We start from the raw sequence: 18,811 nt of genomic DNA on the forward strand, positions 1-18,811 counted from the left end.
ACTTTTGCTAAGATTTTCTATTTTTATATTTTTACAGTTTATTTCAATGTTTTTTTTTTTAATTAAAAGTACTAGGGGAGACCCGTCAAAATTGACGTTAATGTTTCAATTAAAATAGTTTAACTATCAATCAATGATAAATAGCTTTGTTTTGTTGGCCATGCTTCTGCAGCGTGCTTTAGATACATTCGATCATAATAGTCAACCACTAAAATGAAAGCTGGTATTTAACTAAACGTTTTTGATAAAAAAAATATAGTATAACGTGATTAGAATTGAGCAAATATGTCTAAAATTAAACTCCATATTCGAGAACTAAATAATTTTATGTTTTGTGATTCAGTACCGGTAATTCAACATCTTAAACTGTTTAGGATAAATTTGTCACTTAAAAATTGCCGTTTTATCATAATCAATAAGTTAGACAAAACAAACAATGCATATTAGCGTCTAAAAGATTTTAGGAGTTGGTATCACTGGGTAGTGTTAAGCCTGCAAGTAGTGATATGGTGAAAAACAATAAAATTGGAGTGAGGTAGTGATAAACTGCAATCTGAGTGCTAGGTAGTGTTATCCCGGCTTCCAAGTGTTTGAAATGCAGGCATAACGCTACCAAACTTTGCTACCTCGCGGGGAGTAATATCCTGCAATCCAATGCGGTAGGTAGTGTTATCCTGCAGTCTATAAAGATATATATAAATATATATATAAATATATATATAAATATATATATAAATATATATATATATATATGAATTTGAACGGATGGTGTTTTTGGCCTCTAGGGACCTCAAAACGAAAAAAAAATTGGTCCCGCGTCCAGGTCTTACCATGAGTACTACGGTAATAGCTTATTCCCTATATGGGAAATTCGCTAAAAAGTATTAAGTGTCAAAAGAGACAAAAAACTATTTGAGTAAAATATAATACAAATCTGCATTTGAAATGGCCAGTTCTAAGTCTCACTTGAATCAACATCTTTCTGGTAGTGGTAGTCTACATAGTTTTAAAATCCACGACTCCTTTTCCATCAAATTGGACCGTTAATACCCTCTAACATTGAACAAAGTATGCCCAACTTTATATATACGACGTAAACACAGCTTTTACACACAGTATGGGTCAAAGATTCGTGAAATGCGACCAACTGCTGATGCGTGATTTACATGTAGGCTAAGTGACTATCTTTATTCCATACAACAAATGTAATTTTAAAAAAACGACAAATATAGGAATATACTTGAGAAAATTATCTAAATAGCATAAATAGCTGCTTATTAGGTTATCAGCATTGCCCAGTTTGTATACTATTTATTTTTCAAATGAAACTGGAATTAATATAAAACATTCATTTGGTTAAAATAATATATCGGTTTGATTAACATAAAATAGTTTATACAGGCAAACTATCAGTTCTATTTCATGTACACAAAATTAAACAACTAAACCCCTAAATAAAATACAAAGATAAACAGTATTTGTTAACTTAATTATTATTTCTTTTATTGCTGACAATATTCCCGTGGCGGAGCACGGGCGGTTAACTTGTATTTGTTTATTTATCGGTTTTTCTTAATTTTTGTACACTACTTCACAATGATTTCTCTTACTTAATATTTTGAAATGGATGCATTTTTTCTAAAATGTATTAACATATCGTACCCCTCCATTGAACATTTTTCAAAATTGAGTTTACCTCAGCCATAAACTAACCAACACAAGTAGACTTCTCATCCCATTGTAAATTTTGAAGCACGTTTTTCGTGTCTAGTTCATGTACGTGACACAAAGGCGCTAGTGTCGATGAAACTTTGTTTCCATTATTTTAGGGTTAATTTCTTGATTTGTGCTTTACTGTTTGGTTATATAACTAGGGGACAAGTTATTGTTTATGATTAGATCGTATTATTTGGTTAAACAAGGTTTTAAATGGCTGTAATAACGGGAAACAAATTGTAAACAAAACACAACCTCTACATAAACCGTACATGAACTAACAATAAAATTGTCTTCAGCTGTTCCATAAGGATGAGAAATCTACTAAGGGAGTATGTTTTATCTATGCCTCAGCTTTTGGTTTATACATTATCTAGGAGAAACCTACTTATGAGTGTACTCACCTAATGCAAAGGGAAATCATCTTTCCATTTGTCATTCAAAGGTGGGTTGAATTGAATGTGAAACATATGTGCCCAATGGGTCATACCATAGACGAAAAGAATTAAATACCAATAGACTGACAGCCGTGCTTCGGTTACTATGGTTATACCATAGGTTCTGGCGAACACCGCTGGGAGCGCCGTGTTGTTAGGTAGCGCGTACGTCGTAATAATATGGCGCTTCCAGCGGTGTGCGCCAGAACCTATGGTGGCCGCTGCACAGCTGACTGTCTATATATAATTCTTTTTGTCTATGTTCATACCGCCCTCTAATAAAAATAATTGTTAAACCCTCACTAAGCTATGCAAGTTTTTATTACAGCTAGGTAGATGAGTGGTTATAGTGCTCGCCTGGTAATACAAAGGACGTCGGTTCAATCCTGGGAAAAGTCAGTAGCTTTTTGATGGTTCGAAACTATACCCAGATGTCCTGATCGGGCTTTTAACAAATGATGAAACAGCTGTTCTTAGTCAGTAACAAAGCTACACAATGTACTCACCCCATACAGTCATCCTCCACTCATATTGAGGTTAAATATGCTCCTAGGTTTTGTCCCTACCTCAGTATATAATAAGACAGCTTATCCAATTAATCTGAATAGCTTATTAGGTTACCAGACAGCCAGATAATATAATCGTTATCTTTTTATGGAGAAAAATTATTATTATACTTACAGTTTTGTCTGAAATAAGTAACTAACTTTAAAATATGTTACCAGTACTTGTTTGTGTTTCAAAAGCTTCATACAAATTTTTGAAAGAAATTTGTACTTTCAATTTGTCACTATCAGACCCCCTAAACAACCTTTAGAGCATTTTATAAACTTTTAATTGGATAGGACTTATACCTGAACCATTTGAACTGAACAATATATCTGGATGTTAACCTAAGGCCCCACTAGAAAAACAGGCCATGCTGCAGGATCCATGAGTGGATAGATTTCATTGATAAATTCATTGCCATCACAATTCCCATATGTTTTAGGTAAATAAACAAGCGTCTTGTAAGATTTTAACGGTAAGAGTTTAGTTACTATCCACCACTGTGACGTAGTGTTGCGCTACCCGTGATGCAGCATGTCCTGTTTTTTCTATGGGGCCTTGGTTAACCCCCCTCAAAAAATATCTAGATGGATGAGTAACAATTATTTCCAGCTAGGTTTTATACGATTTTAAGTTAAACTACTTCAAAGAGATAAAGGTATAAGAAACAATCATACAACCGCACTAAACAATTATTTACAACTTGCGTTTCTAGCAAATGATAAAAGCGTCCATTCAAAGAACTTGCAACTCACATTACACCAAGGTGTGCGTCCAATGGGCGACAGAGCATGAATCACTAACTTGGCAATCGCAGTATTGGTTTAATTGACCTGTTGTAATGTCATATGACCGCAATAATATCATTCAAATCCGTTTCAAACACTTAATTGTTATCAACCTTAATCAACTGGTGATTTGTCAACAACGTGATTGCCATTAATTAAATTTTTAATTAAAATTACCTTTTTTGCATTTTTATTCTATCTAACTCTTCCTCATTTATTCTGATGTTAATCATCTATTGATTGACTTTTATAACTGAATTGACTTTTATAGCTGTAGTTCTATTTTAGTGTAGGAATATTTCTCCCGCAAATATGATTCCATACAATTGATATTGATTACAAGTTTATGATGTGTTAATTGCCTGATCATCCTAAATGGTAGTTAAACTGTTTGTTTTATTTCTGAATTTCGATTTACCTAATTTGAAAATGTAGAATAGGTTACTATTAACTGAAGTTTTATTTAATTATGTATTATTTATTTAGTTGTTGGGCTATATCTAATTTGAATTGTAGTTAGATTTGAACAATAATAAAAAAATGTACAGTAATGTCAAATTTTAAATTATTTTCAATTGCAATGAAATAAATTGTAAGTCTTAAAGTATATTTTAATCATTCCTTCTCCCTCTGAACGTAAGAAGGGAGAGTTCAACCTGCCCAGGACTAAAACAGCCATTGGGTATCAGTTGTTATGTTTCCTTTAAGACAACCCTACCTAGGTGAATATATGAGTGAAAGGAATGAGTTGATCTGTGTATCTTCATTGTTACTGACCAAGATCAGCTATTCTAAGAGATTATTTCCCATCAAATCCATCCAAAGTGTTTGCTGCAGTTGATGCTATGTTTGTCATTTGTCTGCAGGATACGGACACTCGACGCCCAACACGGTGGGAGGCAAGCTGTTCACCATGTGCTACGCCATCGTCGGCATCCCCCTGGGCCTGGTCATGTTCCAGAGCATCGGAGAACGGCTCAACAAGTTCTCGTCCGTGGTGATCCGCAACGTCAAGAAGCTTCTACGCTGCAAGAACGTGGAAGCGTCCGAGTTGAACCTCATCTGTGTGGTTATGACACTAAGTAGCCTGACGATAGCCGGGGGTGCGGCAGCCTTCAGTCGGTACGAAGGGTGGACTTACTTTGACTCTGTGTACTATTGCTTCATCACCCTGACTACCATCGGGTTCGGCGACATGGTCGCGTTACAAAAAGACAATGCACTGGACAAAAAGCCAGAATATGTGGCCTTTGCGCTAATTTTTATTCTTTTTGGGTTGGCCATCGTGGCCGCTTCGCTCAATTTGCTCGTGTTGCGGTTTGTGACGATGAACACTGAAGACGAACGCCGGGACGAGGCTGAGGCCCTGCAGGTAACTAAAATTTCATTCCTTATCAGTACATTTGAAATAAATAAAGGGTTGTGGCCAAAGGTACAAAATACCAGCATCAATGAGAAAAAACTATACATGGGCAAAATAAATAACATGAATAGTTATTTACGTAGGTAAACCCCTTAACAGAACTGAATCCAAAATGGTAAGCCTCACACTGTGTTGTACAGACCATTCAAGTATCTAGGAGAAACAATAAAACATCACTTTTGTACTATGCTATGATAGTTTGATACTTAATGGTATAACCATCAAATAATTAGTTCTTCTTTCTGAGCTATACAGTGAATCATGTTGGTAAAAAAGGGAAAGGGGAAATCAAGTATAATTTCATATTGGTCTGCCAATTTTTCTATCAAGTTTAAATTCCATTCTGGTTCTGTGAATATATTTCACATTTCATTCCAGTGTAATTCATTACCAGTATATATCTTATATTATATCTATATGTAATAGAAATGAAATAGATTACCTGATCAGAACAAGGCTTTAATTCACTTAGGAATGATGGTTAAACATGTTAGAGGATTGTGTACAAACAGTCAATTAACAAAAACATAAATAACATATGATTTAACAGATTATATATAAAGTAAAGAAGGAAAGCAGAGTATCAAATATTACAACATTCTTCCCTCCTTAGGAATGAAAGTAGTCTTCAAATAGACAGGAAGCTTCCGAGGTCTATTGCTTCTTCTAATGGGTTCGTTGTTATTTTTTAAACTATTATCTCTACTATTGGATTCGGATAGTTGGACAGTAAGGCCAGAATCTTGTAAAATATAGGAGCATCAGTAGTAGTTTCGTCAATCTCGTCCACATTTAGTAGGTCTTTATTTTCAATGTCTTGCTCATGAGCTTCACTCACCTCACCGAAAGGAGCTAGATGGCGTGTTGAAACAGTAGTTTCTCTTCTATCTAGATATCTGATATGGGCGTATTCGGGATTTCCTTCTAAGAGTGTCACTTCTTCTACTAAAGGGTCAAATTTTGAAATCCGGTTGAGTTTACGTAGAAGAACGGTGCCTGGTGTTAAAAGCCAAAATGGAGTTGATAGGCCATTAGCAGAACGTCTTGAAAAACCAAACATTCTTTCATGAGGGGTGGTATTTGTAGCCGTACACAACAATGATCGAATAGAGTGAAGAGCATTCGGTAAGACTTCTTCCCATCGAGTAATGGGTAAACCAAGATCTTTGAGAGCTAGTTGAACAGTTTTCCAAATAGTACCATTATAGCGTTCAACTTGTCCATTTCCTCTAGGATTGTATGGTGTTGTCCTGCTGGTTGCAATGCCCAAGGTCATGAGCCACGTTTTCAATTCTTGTGACATGAATCCAGACCCTCTATCAGAATGAATGAACGATGGAGCACCAAAAACACCAAACAGTTGTTGAAGACATGAAGATGATGAAGTATCACGACAAGGAAAAACAAACGGGAAACGTGAATACTCATCTATCACAGTCAGCATATACTTATTTTGAGAACGAGATGGAAGTGGTCCTTTAAAATCAATATTAAGCCGCTCAAAAGGGGCTGAGGCTTTGATGAGAGTACCATGGTGTTTATGGAATTTTGGCTTTACTTCAGCACAGGTACGACATGCAGATGTTATTCGACGCACGTCTTCTACGGAGTAAGGAAGATTCTTGGTACGTATCCAGTGGCTAAGTCTTGAAACTCCAGGGTGACATAGTAACTTATGGAGAGAGATAAGTTTTGCATCAGTAAAAAAGTTACAGTAGATGATACAGAACTGACTCTAGATAGAGCATCAGCAGCATGATTGTCTTTTCCCGGACGATACACTATGTCATATGAATAGCACGATAGATCTAGTCTCCACCTTGTAATCTTCTCATTCTTGATCTTACTCCCATGTTTTAAATCAAACATGAATGCAACCGATCGTTGGTCAGTGATGAGTCGAAAGTGTCTGCCTAACAAGAAGTGTTTCCAATGTCTCACAGCCTCAACTATGGCATAGGCCTAAGCCTCCTTTTCGACAGAGGAATGGCGTTTCTCTGAGTCTGACAGAGTTCGGGAGAAGAATGCTACCGGTCGATTTTGTTGACTAAGAGTGGCGGCTATCGTAGTATCTGAGGCATCTGTCTCCACGCAAAATGGAACTTCATTATCTATACAGTCCAGAGACGCTTTCTCTATATCAAGTTTGAGATTCTGGAACGATGAAAGTGCTTCTTCAGATAACGGAAAAGAACCTGGTTTCAGGAGCTTAATCTTTTCGGAAAAGCAGGGTATGAACTTGGAGTAGTGAGCGAACATGCCTAAGGCTCTCTTTAAAGAAGCAGTATCAGTGGGTGGGGGAAACTCTAAAAGTGACTGAAATCTCTTTGGATTAGGTATAATAACACCATCACTGATGGAGTGACCTAGTAGGGTGATATTGCGTAGAGAAAATGAGCTTTTCTCATGGTTCATAGTTAAGTTGTATTTAGAAGCTGTTTGCATAAAATTTTTCAGATTTTCATCATGTTCAGTTTGAGTGCGACCACAAATTGTTATGTCATCAAGGTAAGCAAATGTATCTTTCAATTTTTCTTTTCTTATAATGTGATCCAAGGTTCTTTGAAAAGCAGCAACACCGTTTGTTGACCAAAAGGGATTCTGGTAAACTGGTAGAGTTCCCCAGCAGCCTCAAAAGCAGTGTATAGTTGGTCTTTTTCAGGAATAGGGACTTGATGATAGGCACTTCTCTCAAATCTATAGTACTAAAGACTTTGTAACGAGCAACTTTAGAGATTATTTCATTAATGGAAGGAATTGGGTAGGCATCCAATTCTGTGAAGCGGTTTATTGTTCTGACCATCCTTTTCTTGTGATTTTGTGAAGAAGTAACAAGCACTTGGGCACGCCACGGTGAATTGCTCTTTTCAATGATTCCATCATTTAACAGCTTATTCACTTCTGCTTCAATGAACTGAGAATCGTTGAGTGAATGGCGAATGGATTTGATAGCTATAGGTTTACAATCAGAAGTCAGGTTGGTAAATAGATTAGCAGGTTCAACGTTTGCAGCAGTAAGATCACTTACAACTAGAGGATCCTTATCCCCTCCAAACTCAAAGTGAACTGATGAATGAAGTTGCAGTAAATCTCGTCCTACAATTATCTCTGAACAGAGGTTAGACATAACAGAAAGTTTGGTATGAGGGTATTTATGACCAAGCATCTCAAGAGTTACGTTGCAATTGCCAGTGATTTTTACTTTATGATTATTGGATGCTAATCCCACCTCTTCATTCATCTTGTGAATTTTCAAATTTAGTTGACGGGCTACTTTGTCATCAATCAAGCTTAAGTCACTTCCAGAATCAAGCATACCTTTAACCTTGAAACCGTTAATAGTGACAATGGTTTTAACTTTGGACTGGTGTGAGATAGAACAAGAAATTTCACACACAGAATTTTGAATAGCAGAAGTAGTTTTCTTTGATTGTGACCGGCAAACTTTCTGAAAATGGCCTGTCTTCCCACAACTATTACAAGTTTGGTCCTTTGCTGGACAGTTTATGCGAGGATGTCTAAATCCACCACAAAAGTAGCATTTGGAACGCACAGCTCCTACAGCAGGGTCGTGACTAACACTAGTAGTTTTATCAGTAGCAGAGTCCTTAGTCAATAAGTCATTTGAAACAGCATTTATTGTTGCACAAGGAGTGTCATACTGCAAGGAATGTAGTTGAGCCATCTCCAAAGCCCGAGCTTGAGCATGAGCATCCGCCAAAGTCAATTTTTCATTTTCGAGTAGGCGTTGTCGTATTACAGGACTTAAAAGACCTCTAATAAATGAGTCACGAATACAGTCATCACGATTGCTTTCCGCTGTAACTGCTTTGAATTGGCAGTCGCGACTAAGTAGTCTTAATGATTCTAAATACCGGTCAACAGTCTCATTTGTTTCTTGACGGCGAGTAAAGAGTTTATGTCTAGCAAAAACCTCGTTTACAGGTTTAACAAATACATTTTTGAGGACAGTTAAAGCTTCATTGTAAGAATGGCATTGACTTACGTATTCATATATGGTAGGTGATATGTAATTGATAGGAAGACGAAATTTCTCTTCCTCATTAGCATTTGTACTTCTAATAAAATTTTGGAATCTGTGTTGCCAGTGATTCCAAACTGTAGATGAATTGTTTGATTCTGGATTCAACTCTAGTATATTTGGACATAGAAGACGATCCATTCTTCTTGACCTAAGTGAATTAAATTGTAATAGAAATGAAATAGATTACCTGATCAGAACAAGGCTTTAATTCACTTAGGAATGATGGTTAAACATGTTAGAGGATTGTGTACAAACAGTCAATTAACAAAAACATAAATAACATATGATTTAACAGATTATATATAAAGTAAAGAAGGAAAAGCAGAGTATCAAATATTACAACACTATAAAACAAAACATATGGTACATTGTGAGCAAGTATAGTGTAAAATGTGTAAGGTAAAACATCCCTGCATCGCCCAAATTTTCCATTAGCTAAATAAATGATCACAAGGTTCGTCGAGTTAAAAACTACGATAGATAGAAACGGTGTCTTTGAGTGCATTTACATTACCAACACCCGTAGAAATCTTATAGACCTTCCTTTATTTAATTACTCATTAATTAACACTGCACATTGATTATTGGATCAAATGTTTAGTTTATTCATACCAGAATATACATAAAAGGAAAATTTCATTATCGATAAGGAGATTTCATCATGCTTAATAAACAAGTGAAAACGCAATATTTATTGAAACTGATGTGGTTAAAACAATTCATAAAACCAATAAAAGATCAAATATGGAAATTCTGATACAACAGTTTTCCCATTGTAGCTGTTTAATTAGAATTGTGCAAATTACGCAGAGAACAAACAAGTAGATGTTATTTGACACAATAGTAAGGTAGCATTCATTGGTGGTTTGACAATAAACATTCTTCATTGCCTGCCTCGCTAATGAAAGTCTTTGAAACTTACCTATGTTTTTTGTAATTTTTTTTAAGATATAGTTTTAAGGATTCAATTGTAAATTATCAATAATTAATTACCATTCCTTAGTTCTTGATAAATGGCACTATTTTGATTAAAATTAGTGTGTTTTAGCCCTTTTAACTCTTTAACAGATCGGTAGAACCCGCACCGCTGTTAACATTACGGTTAAAAAGTTATTGTAAATTATGTAGTTTTCCCATAAAACCCAATAGAATAAAGGAAAAATCGAATTTTTGAACAGATTTAGATTTAAATTTAGTGTTAATACTATCCTTATGATTCTACACAATATGGTATTACTTAAAAATGATGGTTCAGAAGCTATTGCAACCTTTGTGATCTTCCTTATAAAATATCATAGTCACTCCCACCTCTTAACCATGATAAAGGTTGTTAACAAGCCAATGGGAGAAAGTATGTGTCAGATTTGCTGATACCGTTTATTTACACACGTATACAGAGAAGGTTTTTTTACTTATGGACTTTGTTACAAACTAAAAAAAGTGAAAGGCGTATGACACCAAAGTGCCATACACTTTTTAGCTGACTAAAAGTGTCAAGGTAGAGGAGCGTAAGGTTTGCATCTATCTTTACTTCAGTCAAACAGTTGCAAGGATTTTTATATATCTATCAGTCTTATGTATCCTTCAATAAACCACACAGTAAACTAAATTGAGTTCCAATGATATGTTTGTTGACACAAAAATAATTTTGACTTGTTAACTCAAATATATTGGGAGAGAAAGAACTTTCTCCGTGTTTTAGATCCTCCTCCACTAAAAGCTAAGGGATGATAATTTTTATGCCACATCTTCTATCTGCTCTCATCCATACAATCCAACAAGAGGCTGGCTGCTAATTTGTGCAGAGTATTGTTTGTGGTGGCGTCACTGGGTTGAAGAGCTCTTCGTTGTTGTTACGCTCTTGAATAATTCTCACTCCCAAGTCTCTGTACTTTGTATTTTGCAGATAAAACTTAAATGAAATCTGGCTTGTGTAGACGAGTCAATTTAGCCCAAAAAAGCCTCTAAGATAGAACAAATTCCAACAAATGGTTTTTCGACGGTTTTTGGTAGTAATAGGTGTAGAAAGTACCAGGAAAAAAGTCTACCAAAATCGGACAACCGGAAGTCGGGTTTTTCCAAGATGGCCGCCGTGAGGCCCTCAAATCGACAAGATGACTGCAAATTCGTCGATTCATAGTTCCAGGATTGGCCGATTTCCACGAAAATTGGCAAACACATGTAGAACTATATTTCCAACCTTAAATATGAAAACTAGGCAGACAAAGTAACCCAAAGATGAATTTTTAGGGTATTATGTGCTTAAAAAATAAGATTTTTTACCTCAAATATATGTTTTTCTAATATTTTGTACAAAGTTTGTTATAATTTCAAATTTATTTTTTCACCATTAGATTCAACACAAAAACCCTAAAAATTTAGTATATTGAATCTTTGTTCTGCTTCAATTTGTTACAGAGATATTGAAAGTAATAACTTTAGTATGTTTTCTTGCCGAGATAGCTCAATGTTAATCTTATGGAGAATAAGCATAAATATTAATATTATTTTTCATTAAACCTATATAGATAAGACTTTTTGTTCTGCTTCATATTATCTGTTCTAATATTTTTTTTACCAAACATTCCTTTTTTTGGCAGTTACCATTGCAGCAAACCTACGTATTCGGTTCCTCAGTTTTAATCATAAAGAGAATAAGCAAAAATAAAAAAGCAAAAAACAATACAAGAAAACGTTTTATGGTTTTATATTGTAGTTTTGGGTGTGCAGAGTCGGATTTTCCCAATATTGGACAAATTTTGAAAAAAAGATAAGAATTTTATAATGCACAATTTGGGACCAACATCGATATTTATTGGGTGGTCAGTACTTCATTTCGATGGGAAACGTATTTTGGCCGCCATTTTGGATCCACCTTATTGGATATAATTTTTTGTTGTTGTAACTTGTAACGACAGTGTTGTGACACATTATTACTATATAAACTAGATTTTCACGCATATTCCATCGCCGAAATCCGTTTTTAAATACATTTTTTGTTTTAAACGTTTTGTACTTTAAAATTTTTTACGATTATTTTCCTTATCTTCAGTTAGTAGTTCATTCTTAAATAATTAATGATGTAAGGGCTTTCATTTGAGTTATTGATCATTAAAATTGGACGAGTTAGAGACGAGCTACCAATCCCAACAAAATATTAAATTTAACTTTTTATAAATCAGTTTTTATTAAATGATTTATATCTCGGGTTCTTAATACGTCACCAAGTTCTTTCTGGTCTCAAATTACTCAGTAGAGAATTAGGTTTTTTATTTTATTAGTCACTAAATAATATCTGACTAATTAATAAAAAATGAGTCATGCACCTTAATTTAATATTAAATTATTTGCATTTGAAATTTGTCTTTAGTTAAGTACAAATATCCCCAATTCTAATAACTCCCAATAAATAATCCATAACTACAGTAAAAGTCAATACTTTGATGAATCTTTTAAGATTATAAAGAGTATTCCGAGTTATTACTTGATTTGGGGGTATGTCTTAAGCTAAAGACAAATCTCGAAAAAAAAATATTGTTAAATAAGACAGACCCATATTAAATTTGTCACGTTTTATTTAGTGATTAAAAAAAATTACCCAAACATGTACTGAGTAATATGAAACCAGAAAGAACTTGGTGGCGTATTAAGAACCCGAGATATAAATATTTTAATAAAAATTTATTTCTAAAAAGTGGAATTTAATATTTTGTTGGGGTTGGTAACTAGTCTCTAACTCGTCAGATTTTAATGATCAATAGCTCAAATGAAAGCACTTACATCTAAATGTTTAAGGCTAGAACGAACTGCAAGCGTTAATATGTACTGGAGATATAAAAAAAAAAAAAATCTTAAAAAATGTTCAAAATACGTAACGTCCTTAAGAAATGTATGCAAGAGAATTTTCGTTTGAATATATCTTTAAAACGAAAAAAAGATATTTAAAAACTCATTTTGGCAATGGAATGGGCGTGAAAATCTAGTTTAAAATAATGTGTCACAACATTGCCATTACATTAAAAAAAATTATTTATATCCAATATGGCCGATCCAAGATGACGGCCAAAAACACGTTACCTATTGAAATGACACTCTCATTACATAAAAAAAATATTTATATCCAATAGGGGGATCCAAAATGGCAGCCGAAAACACGTTCCCTATCGAAATTAAGAAATGACCACCCAATAAATATCAGTGTGGTCTGAAGTCAATATTAATGAAAATGCATGTGGATTTTTTTTTACATTTTTCCAATGCTGAAAAAATTTGTCATATTAAATCTTGATTCTAGGGGTTTTCCAGTAGACCGATTTTTGGCAATTTTTACTATGTTACTCATACCCAACATAAAACCATAAAACGTTTTCTTGAAATTTTTTAAGGTAATATTCTATACTTCTCGGACAAATAAAAAAATTGATTTTTGCTTATTCTCTTTATGATTAAAACTGAGGAACCGAATACGTAGGTTTGCTGCAATGGTAACTGCCAAAAAAACAATTTTTTGTAAAAAAAATATTAAAACAGATAATATGAAGCTGAACAAAAAGACTTATCTATATAGGTTTAATGAAAAATAATATTAATATTTATGCTTATTCTCCATAAGATTAACATTGAGCTATCTCGGCAAGAAAACATACTAAAGTTATTACTTTCAATATCTCTGATCAATACAATATACTACAGAACAAAGATTCAATATACTAAATTTTTAGGGTTTTTTTGTTGAATCTAATGGTGAAAAAATAAATTTGAAATTATAACAAACTTTGTACAAAATATTAGAAAAACATATATTTGAGGTAAAAAATCTTATTTTTTAAGCACATAATACCCTAAAAATTCATCTTTGGGTTACTTTGTCTGCCTAGATTTCATATTTAAGGTTGGAAATATAGTTCTACATGTGTTTGCCAATTTTCGTGGAAATCGGCCAATCCTGGAACTATGAATCGACGAATTTGCAGTCATCTTGTCGATTTGAGGGCCTCACGGCGGCCATCTTGGAAAAACCCGACTTCCCGTTGTCCGATTTTGGTAGACTTTTTTCCTGGTACTTTCTACACCTATTACTACCAAAAACCGTCGAAAAACCATTTGTTGGAATTTGTTCTATCTCAAGTGCCTATATTTACTCGACTATGTGTGTAAGCAGTCGTTTTAGTAATTGAGTTTTATACTAAGCAAATATTCAAGGCCAACATTATAAGCCAAGGATAAAACAAAGCCTGAAGTTTTAATGATGCTAGGATAACATGGTAACCTCATTAATATAGTGTATTAAAATTTGTTCTTTGATTTTATTATTTCTTTATTAGAAATACTATTTTTGTTTAGTGTAAAGTTATTGTGTTTCTTGTGCCGGATTAGAACATAGAATAATTATTAATATAGGAAGGAGCTAGTACTTTAGTTCAAAAAGTTCTGTGTCATGTTTATATGCATAATTCTAGTAATTCATTCTCATGAAACAAAAGGTCCTGGGTATCTAAATGCATACTACTAGATCAATATTTTTTAAATCCACACAAAACATCTAAAAAATAGCGCTTACCCACCGCTTTAATTGGTTACACACCTATAAGGTTACCTATTGTGCTAAAATTTAGAAAACTCTAACTTATTTCAAGTAAAAGCATTTAAATGGTTAGCAATTATACTCATTAAGTTTAATTATTGAACAAGTTTTTTTTTCATACATGTAATTTGGAATTGATAGTGATGCTATAAAAAAATTAAGGGGCTATCTGTATGACGCGAAAAGAAATTTTTAGCTATATTTTTTACAACACTAAATTGTGTGGGTAGCCGATTGTTTCTTAAGTGCTCACTTCTTGATTTAAAAGTTGCTAGTTTAATCCCGAATCAGGACTATTCTGGCACGGTCAACTTTAACTCCAGGCCGCGGCCTGATAGAATTGGCAACGTCGCAAGTAGTGTTGTTTAGTGCCAGACGTCCCATAAGATAACATGACAGGCAGGTGACATCATCTCATTAATTCAAAATTCAAATTTATGAACATAAATTATCATTAAAATATCAAAAATAAAACATACGGAATTGAAAATCTATATCTGTACATTTAAATCAATATTTTCATAGACCAGTAACCAAGGTTTCGTAAATACACAAATACCATTAGCTGCTTCCAAACAAAACAGCTGTTACAACCCTACTTGCGACGTTGCCACTTTGAAGGCCGCGGCCTAGAGTTAAAGTGGCCTTGATTCTGGACAGGGCCATAAGAGCCCGTTGGGTGCAAGCTCAGGGACGCAAGTGGTTTTAGTTTTGTTTGGGGGTGTGAGGACAAAATTCCCCGCTAATAAAGGGACATAGAGGAGACGTCAATATGTCCCCGACCCATAGCACTTCACGAGCAAACCGTGGCCTGATTATAAACCCAGGTGCCATTTTGTCCTCAACAGTCTATCGACCAACGAGATACTTCCTAAGTATACAGGATAATTAATTGTCAGCAATAAGTAGAAAGCAAATCAAAACATTACTCCAAAACAGAAGGACTTTCGTGAGGTGTATATTGTGTCTATTCTGTTAAGTTAGTATAAGACTCAAATTTACCTCACCAGCTATCCTGAACTTACTGTAACCTTAATTCAAAGACGATCACGCAGGTGGGGCTGATGCAACCTTGCTATTCATAAGGCCCGGAACCAAAGGAAACCCACACCCAGAAGTGTTTTTATTTTTTTATTGTAGGATATTTTGATGCGGATCATTGATTGTTAACTAATTAATTGTCATATGCCATATATGTCATTGTGCTACCAATTAAGTATGCTATCTAAGAAAAGGTTGATGTTAGATAGTAAAATGGCCAGCGTTAGCTACCAAATAGTGTAACCATGTAATTGTACAACAAATAGTTGTAACCACATTCTAGTCTGCTGACTGAAATGTTGATTTGACACAATGTTAGAGTTCTTAACAAGTAATAAAGGAAGACATATGCATAATTTTAGATTGTTGATTTTAGTTATCTTTGTTTGGTTTAGGTCTGTAATAAATTTATTTTGTATGGTATTAACTAATGAGAAATAAAAGTTATTATCAATTTAACCCAAATTAAAAGTTTCTAACGTAGTGTGATGTGACAGGCGGCCCAGGGGGCAGTGCGCCTGGAGGGGGACGTGATCACTGCCAACGGGTCCATTCTCAGCGGGCAGATAGGAGAGTCGAGCTCCCTGGACGAGACAGCGTCCGTGTGCAGTTGCAGCTGCGGGTGGCAGGGTCGTCAACACCACTACTCGGTGCGACGGTCGTCGACGCGGCACCAACAAGAGCTGCGACACCAACAGCCGCTGCTGCCACTGGCACCGCTGCGACCCCTCCCCCCCGCCAGCAGACTACACCGTGCCTCCATCTGACTGGCCATACACTCTCGTCGACTCAGTAATTTAGGTTAGGTCGGATGAACTTTTTAAAATAATAATAATAATTAACTAATAATATTTTTGACGCTTTATACTATTCTAATAAGTTGGTGGCGGTTTGGTGTCGAGTGCCGGGGTGGTGTGTGTTATGGTGTTGGCCGGTCGCGATCCGTCCACGCAAACATGGACCAATTAAAAGACAATAGTTTTAATTAACAAGGTTGTGAGTTAGCTGTGTCGATTAGTTTCGTTAAGAAACATCATTTTTTGTTCATCTCGTGTTTAAAGTTTGGTTTTCAATTTTAGTGGCAAAGGGATAAAAAGGTAATGTAGGATGTGAGATTTTCATTTTAACTAGAAGATTTACAATTTTATTTCTAACAATCTGTTCTTATACTAAATCATAGAAACAGCAATACAAATGAATTGTAAGGATGAATATTAATCAAAAACGTTTCCATATACAATTTGTTTTCATGACCTTTGGACATTTATTTAATAAACCAATATAATTGATTAGTAAACAAATTTAACCTTACCACAATCAAACAGCTATTGGCAACCTGTAAAAAAAACAAGTGTGAAAGAAAGAGGTGTTAAGAATTAATAGTTTAACCTAACATTCACTTAGCTAAACATTAAACCATAATTTTTAAAATAACAATTAGGAAGTTTTTAATAAATCAATGTGAATCCTGATGTAATTTTACTACATAAGGGACAAAATATTGCTTGTGTTATGTGCTGGTGACTTGCAGGCAGAGGCCGCACCATAGCATGCACTGGAACCACCTGCACAATTGCGTAACTTTGATCTTATTCAGTTTACAATTCTAGGCAATACGATAGGCCTTAATGCTTAGTGTGTATAATTTGATTGTGTATTGATATTTTTTTAATTTTGATCGCAAACTTATATCGAACTATGTGCAACATTCCGTTTTTACTATTGTTCATAACGAATAAATAAACTTAAATAAAACCGTGTAAATACAATGTACAAATTGAAAATATTACCAAAATGTGAATTCTATTTTGTTAACGTATGAAATGTTTGTTGTTAAGATTTTTATGTGAGCGAGTGTTTACGTTTGATTCCGTTTCGACCTTATCTCCTCTGCGACCCACTCAGACTTTCTAAACAAATCTATCGGTGGACCACACATAAGTCGATTTTTCTACGTGAATTGTGCAAATAATTTAGGTCGTACCGCTTTAGATGTAATTACGTGTCGGTTAGAGTGGTGTTCCTAAATTAACTTGGTTGTAAAATGGTTGCCTTTCGCATGCATATGTTACTCTGTGGACTGATAACAGCTTTTCTTCATGTATTTTTCAAGTTATGTGACAACCGCATACGTATTCATCCTCCATCGAAACACAACTTGAGTTTCTGTAGATGAAATGCCACGAGACTTCCACAGTGAACTTCCATTCGTTTTTCAAGTTATCACTAGTATTTAACTGATATGAGAAAAACAAGCCAAATTTAATGTTCTTCCTTTATAAAAGCGCTATAATCATGTATGGTATGGACTTTGATACTAGCATTTTTGAATTGTTAGAAAGATGTGCAGTGTATAATTCCTCAACATTACACATATTTTGATTTTCACACATATCAAGTGTGTATTGCACGATTGCTCTGACTGCTTGGCAAGATAAACAATAGAGAAGAGTTGTACTTGAAAAACATTTTCAAATACTCATAATTTTAAATTTTTTATTTCTTTAGAAGTACGCAAATCCAACCGAATAATTTATCGTGATAAGGTTGAGGAACTATAATGTATTGGATTTTATTAAAGAGTCTAATTCAAGTTCTATAGTTCGGCCGCTTAGAAAGCGACCTCCTCCAGCATTGGTTTAGCATTTAGCGCGCAGGTCATTTTCTAAGCGGCCGAACTATAGCTGCTTTTCAAAATTGTATCAGTCATATTGTAGGCAGATTTACACTATTTGTTTCTAGATTTGTTTTTACTTTAACTTTATCACAGATTTTATTGCAATGTTGAGTTATGTATCAAAATTTTGTCTTGGAATGTTAGTGAAGTGTTGTTAATGTACATTCAGATGATTATAGTGAGTAGATTTGACTAATTTAAATCACTGTCAGAACTAACATTTCCAGTTAAATATCACCACTTAAACTCTATGCAATTAAAAAACATAGACTGTACATATAAAAACAAGTGATAAATTAATTTTAAGCTATTATATGTACAATAAAAAAGAAACATATATAATCAACATTTCACTTTTGTTAGAACTTATGACGATTCAATAGCATTTTATTTATTCAGGTTTTTAGAATAGACCATAGTTCAACTTTGAAATAGTTTTAGAGAACACAAAATGTATTATTTTGCAGGGAACTCCCTATGTTTAACAAAGTTTTGGATGCATTTTTTCATCCAAAGAGTGATTTTGAATTGACTTTATCGATAGTAACAAA

At 34.4% G+C, this 18,811-nt stretch overlaps 1 protein-coding gene across 1 annotated transcript in view; it reads left to right on the forward strand.

The window, feature by feature from the left end:
- Positions 1-18,596, forward strand: part of LOC129005915 (two pore potassium channel protein sup-9-like) — a 264,861-nt gene extending 246,265 nt beyond the window's left edge. The window contains exons 4-5 of the mRNA XM_054434954.1: positions 4,357-4,862; positions 16,081-18,596. Of these exons, the coding sequence (XP_054290929.1) occupies positions 4,357-4,862; positions 16,081-16,350 (776 nt within the window). The 3' untranslated portion in view covers positions 16,351-18,596. The remainder of the gene's footprint in view (positions 1-4,356; positions 4,863-16,080) is intronic.
- The last annotated feature ends 215 nt before the right edge of the window (positions 18,597-18,811 follow it).

This window comes from Macrosteles quadrilineatus, unplaced genomic scaffold (genome assembly GCF_028750875.1).
Source record: "Macrosteles quadrilineatus isolate MER2022 unplaced genomic scaffold, UCM_ALF_1.0 Scaffold_44__1_contigs__length_1017569, whole genome shotgun sequence".
NCBI classification, from domain to species: domain Eukaryota; kingdom Metazoa; phylum Arthropoda; class Insecta; order Hemiptera; family Cicadellidae; genus Macrosteles; species Macrosteles quadrilineatus.